Source organism: Castanea sativa, chromosome 12, assembly GCF_040712315.1.
Source record: "Castanea sativa cultivar Marrone di Chiusa Pesio chromosome 12, ASM4071231v1".
Taxonomy (NCBI): domain Eukaryota; kingdom Viridiplantae; phylum Streptophyta; class Magnoliopsida; order Fagales; family Fagaceae; genus Castanea; species Castanea sativa.
In genome coordinates, this window is record NC_134024.1 from 26,611,223 (window position 1) to 26,617,222 (window position 6,000).

Consider the following 6,000-nt stretch of genomic DNA (forward strand, 5'->3'; position numbering starts at 1 on the left):
TTTGAAAAGAATCAGATCTATTTTAGTTGGTGAAAAAAATGGATTTTTATTTGAAAAATATCAGATCTGTTTTGTAGAATATAAAAAAGTGGTTTTCGGAGATGAAAATTCAGATTAGTTTTGTGATGATAAAAAATAAAATTGTTTTTAATGACAGAAAAATCAGTTTTGTTTTTGAGAACTAAAAAAAAAATGGTTTTTTGGATTTGTAAAAGATTAGATCTGTTTTTGAGAACTTAAAAAAAAGTTTTTAATGATAGAAAAAATCAGATCTGTTTTTTATATGTTTTTTTTTTTTTTAAGAATGGAAAAGGTTTTTTAGAAGAGAGTTTCACTCATAATATGAATTCATGCAATCATGGATTAAAACAAACACAAACATAGTAGTACATGATCTCTTTCTTTATTTCAACAATTTGCATGTATTAAAAAGTCAGATTTGTATCTTAAGAAAGATACAAATCAGTTTTGACTTGAGAAAAATTTAGATCTGTATCTCATAAAGATGCAGATCTCTTTTTTTTTGAGAAAAATTCAGATTTACATCTAGAAAAGATGGAGATCTGTTTTATCTGTATTTAATCCTAAAATGTAGTGTTTTAATGAAAAAATTTAGCCATGTACTACACATCGATAACAAAAAGTTAAAAAGAGCTTATAACTAAAATTTATTTAGAAACTAACATTTTTTTCTTTTATGGTAAAAGACTTTTTTTTTAGTGGTGTTGTTTTTGTTATTTTATTTATGACAGTCATCAAGTTGTATTTAATCCTAAAATTTAGCCATGTACTACACATCCATAACAAAAGGTTAAAAAGGGCTTATATTTACAATTTAGCAACTACCAATTTTTTCTTTTACGGTAAAAGACTCAAATTTTTGTTGTTTTAATTTTTAGTTTTTTTGTTTTGTTAAGGAAAGGCCCTAGACGTACATTCACTCTTTTTTTTTTTAGTGGTGTTGTTGTTCTTTTATTTATGATAGTTATCAAGTCATACGTTTTATCCCCCCCCCCCCCCCCAAAAAAAAAAACTACCACTATTTTGAAAAAAAAAAACATAAAACTATCCCACGTTCTATCCAAAAGAAACCTACACGGCCACCCTTTTTGTTTTCAAATTCAAAGTACAAAAATAGTACAAATTTGTGGATAACTACACATTTAAAAGTTTATAAAAAAAAAAAAAAAAACTACACGTTTAAAAATTTCGGATTAAACTTTTTTTTTTTTAATCCTATCCAAAAAACACTATCCGGCCACCCTTTTTTTTTCAAATTCAAAGTTAAAAAATAGCACACATTTGTGGATAATTACACGTACGTTTAAAAATTTTGGATAAAACTACTAGTCTCCCACGTTTTTTTAATGTATGATTTATACATGTGGGTTGAAATAACACTCCCTAAATTAAAAAATTTCCATTTAATCCTAAAATGTTTTTTAATCCTAAAATTTAGCCATGTACTACACATCCATAACAAAAAGTTAAAACAACTTATATTTAAAATTTAGCAACTACCATGTTTTTTTCTTTTACGGTTCAATTCTCAATTTTAATCCTAAAATGTAGTGTTTTATTCCTAAAAGTTAGCCACTTACTACCCATGCATAACAAAAGTTAAAAAAGATTTTAAATTTCAAATATTTCAACTACCTTTAAAATTGAGAAAAAGGTACATAACATTTTTTTATAGAGTAGTAAATTCTTAATTATAAAAAAATGTTAATTGAATTCCACATATAATTATATAAATGATAAATATAGTTTCTGTTACAAAAAAAATTTTTTTTACAAAAATTTCTTAGATAACAACCATTTCATGTGAGGTTTGAATTATACAATAATTCTTGTAAAGGATCTCATCCGAACTTATCTAATAATATTCCATTCCAATGCCTCCTCAATGTAATTCAATAAATTTGTGCATATGTCAACCTGAGAGAGATAAAAAAGTTAGGGTTAAATATAAGATATTCATTATTTTGAATAAACCAAGCATTATAAATTAAATTTGAATTAATCAACAATGATGGGAAAGTAGATGAGAGATGAGGTTATTGGGTTAAATAGGAAAACCAATTACTGATACATTTTGAATGAGAAGTTAACTTTTATTATTTTTTATATTGGAAAACAAAGTAGCATGTAATATCCTCTAAAAAAAAGTAGTGTAAATTACATTAAAAAAAATTAAAAAAAAAAAAAAAAAACCCAAAAGGAGAGTTTGTGTTTGTTTTAAATTGGATAACCATTAACATGTTACATCAAATATATAATAATTTTTTTATAATAATAGTAACAAAAGCTGAAAGAAACATAGAATCTCATATCCTATTACACTTTTCTTTTTTTTTTTTTTTTTTTTTTTTTTTTTTTTTTTTTCAGATTTTGGTAAAGTTCACCCCTGATTTCGTCTGCCTCTATCGATACTAGTAATGGTTTGTCACCCCCGTGATAAAACATAGACTCCAAAAACATAAATGTCGAAGTTTTTAGTGGAATAAAAAGAATTGTTATAAGAAATGAGAGTAGTGTAAAAACACCAAACCAGGTAGCAGGCATGTTCATTCTAAAAAAAAGAGAGTAGCAAGCGTGTCATTAAAGGTAATAGTTTGTGAAGGTGAATAAAAATGAACATGACGGATCTAGGTGGTTGATGTGACGGTACAAGGGTGACGGATTAATAATGACAGCCAAGGGGGTCGGATCCACAGTGGATGGATAGATACAACGCGGTAGCCATTGGTTTCAAGAACCCCTAAATAGGATTTACACTTTATGATTACGTCTGATATGGCTTTGCTTGATCTCCATGCAAGCGTGTATGAGAAGAATTCTTGCATCACACATTTAGCCTTGATTAAAGGATTCCTATAAGGAAAGAACTCTAGAAGGTATGTAAAAGGAAAGAGTTCCAATTTTATAAGGAAAGGACTTCATGGTCAAGGCACGGATGTTAACCCTACACTACTATAAATACCCTAAAAATCTCATAAATCAAGGTACGCATTATTGACTCAACTCTGGCACTCTAGGGTTGCGAAAGATTCTAATTTGACATTCGAAGGGTTTTTGGCCAGCACCACATCAGTCCTCTCTGTTAGGTCTTCTCTTTTCATTTTGTAGGTATTGTTTCGATTTGAAAGTGCGTGCAGCTTATTGGTGATTCTTCGGCATCATCAGTTGGCACCGTCTGTGGGAAATAGCAAGTGATCAGCCTTTGCTTTATCCCTGAGACAAAAAGTTGCATGGTACTCACTCGATCGATGGTAACAACCAACAATCAAGGCGATGAACTGCACACTATGGCTTTGGAAAAGCAAGTCCAAACGCTCGCGGCAATAGTCGAATGCCTAACCAAGCAAAATCATGATTTGAAGGAGCAGTTGCGACAAAGGAATGCGCATCTCGGCACATAGGAGGAGGACCAGGAAGGAACAAGTGCTGATAGGAGAAATCAGGAAGTACTCGAAGGTAGCCACGCTCCGAGCAGACCGGAGATGCAGGGCACCAACCGACCATCTTTCTCGGACACTCTCCCTCCTCACAAAGCCGTTGAGGTGTAGATGATGAGGGAATAGATTGATGTGATGATGAATGCCCTCAAGGGTCGAGTGTCCAGCGACCTCAATGACTTGGTCTAGTGAACCGATTCGCCTTTCACAGTACTTGTTAGTTCATGCCCCCTTTCCCCACAGTTTTGCATGCCTTAGGTGGAGAGTTATGATGGGTCCAAGGACCCGTAAGATCACCTGGAATCTTTCAAGACGATGATGCACCTTCAAGGTGTGCCAGATGAGATCATGTGCAGGCCCTTCCCCACTATGTTGAAAGGACCTGCAAGGATATGGTACAGCAGACTGACGCCGAATTCGATCAGCACTTTCAAGGAGTTAGGCGCTCAATTCGTTTCGCACTTTATTGGAGGCCACCGATACAAGAAGTCCACAGCCTGTTTGATGAGTATTAAGCAAATGGAAGACGAGACGCTAAGGTCATACATATTCCGCTTCTACAAAGAGGCTCTCTCGATAGACGAAGCGGATGACAAGATACTGGTAGCAGCTTTCACAAACGGGCTGCAAAAGGGTAAGTTCTTATTTTCCATATATAAGAATGACCCGAAGACAATGTCAGATGTGCTCTACAGGGCAACGAAGTACATGAACGTAGAAGATGCATTGCTGGCCCGAGAGGAAAAGCCTAGAAAACGAGAAAGGCATTAAGACACACGATCAAATAAGGGACGGAAGATGGCTAGAATTGGAGAGCGACGGGAAGATCGGCAACCTAAACCACCCGGGGGAAGATTCATGAACTTCACCCCTCTCACAGCCCCAATCGACCAAGTATTAATGCACATCAAAGATGAAGGAACCCTGATGTTTCCTGGCAAGCTGAAGGGAGATTAGAACAAGAGGCCAAAGGACAGATACTGCCATTTTCATGGCGATCATGGCCACGACACAATGGATTGTTATGACTTAAAATAGCAAATTGAAGCCTTCATTAGGAAAGGAAGGTTGCAGAGGTTTGTAAGGAAGGAAAGAATGGATCAACTCCAGGAACAAAACCCCCGACGGGAAAACGAGCGTCCCAGACCACCTGTAGGAGACATATGGATGATTGTAGGGGGCACTACTTTTGCAGGGTCATCTAAAAAGGCCCGAATGGCGCAAATTGATAACCTCAGCATCGGATTTTCAGAAGAAAATGCGCGACGCCTTCACCACCCATATGATGACGCGCTTGTCCTCAGCATACGGGCAGGGGACTACAACATGCATCGAGTTTTGGTTAATAACGGAAGCTCAGCGGATATCCTCTACTTCCCTGCATTCTAGCAAATGGGGATTGGTAGAGAACGACGGATCCCAACAAATGCACCACTCGTTTGTTTCGAAGGAACAAGGGTCTACCCTTTGGGCATCGTCACGTTGTTTGTGACAGTCAGAGACTACCCTTAGCAAATAACCAAGGATGTAGTTTTTCTTGTGGTCGACTGCTCTTCTGCCTATAACGCCATCCTCGGATGGCCTACACTCAATGCATGGAAGGCTGTAACCTTAACCTACCATTTAATGGTCAAATTCCCTATCAAATACAGAGTTGGAGAGTTGCACGGAAATCAGGTGGCCGCACGAGAATTCTACGTCGCCATGATGGAAATGGACGAACACCTACAAGCAATGAACATCAGGAATAGTGAACGGTAGCAGAACCGGTGAAAGAGTTAGAAGAAGTACACCTCGACGATTCTAGGCCCAAACGGACCACAAGAATTGGCACCTTGGCCAACCAAACAGTCCAACAAGTGCTTACAGTATTCCTCAAGGAAAACCAAGATGTTTTTGCATGGAGTCATGAGGACATGCCAGGGATTGACCCGTCGGTCATGGTCCACAAGTTGAACATATCACCCTTATTCTCTCCTGTCCGACAGAAGAAGCGAGTATTCGCCCCAAAACGAGATTGAGCCATAGTTGAGGAAGTACAGAAGTTACAAGAAGCAAACTTCATACGCGAAGTGTACTACCCGGATTGGTTGGTAAATGTAGTAATGGTCAAGAAGGCCAATGGAAAGTGGAGAATATGTGTCGACGTCACGGATCTGAATAGGGTTTGCCCTAAGGATAGTTACCCACTCCCGCGTATTCACACCTTAGTAGATTCCACCGTAAGACACGAACTCTTGAGCTTCATGGATGCCTTCTCCGACTACAACCAAATTAAATTGGATGAGGTTGATCAAGAAAAAACCTCGTTCGTAACGAGTCAGGGGCTTTTTTGCTACAAAGTAATGCCTTTTGGGCTTAAAAATGCCAGACCCACATATCAGAGATTGATGAACAAGATGTTCACGTACCAAATTGGCAGAAACGTGCAGGTTTACGTAGATGATATGTTGGTGAAAAACATTCGGGAGTCCGATCACATGAGCGACCTCCAGGAGACTTTCAATACTCTTCGATCATACAAAATGAAGCTGAATCCGAG

The 6,000-nt window shown here is 36.8% G+C and overlaps 1 protein-coding gene across 1 annotated transcript; it reads left to right on the top strand.

Moving 5' to 3' along the window:
- Positions 1-3,827: 3,827 nt before the first annotated feature.
- On the top strand, positions 3,828-4,847 carry LOC142620445 (uncharacterized). Its single transcript, XM_075793807.1, has 2 exons — positions 3,828-4,222; positions 4,517-4,847. The coding sequence occupies exons 1-2, from the start codon at positions 3,828-3,830 to the stop codon at positions 4,845-4,847; spliced, it is 726 nt and encodes a 241-aa protein (XP_075649922.1).
- The last annotated feature ends 1,153 nt before the right edge of the window (positions 4,848-6,000 follow it).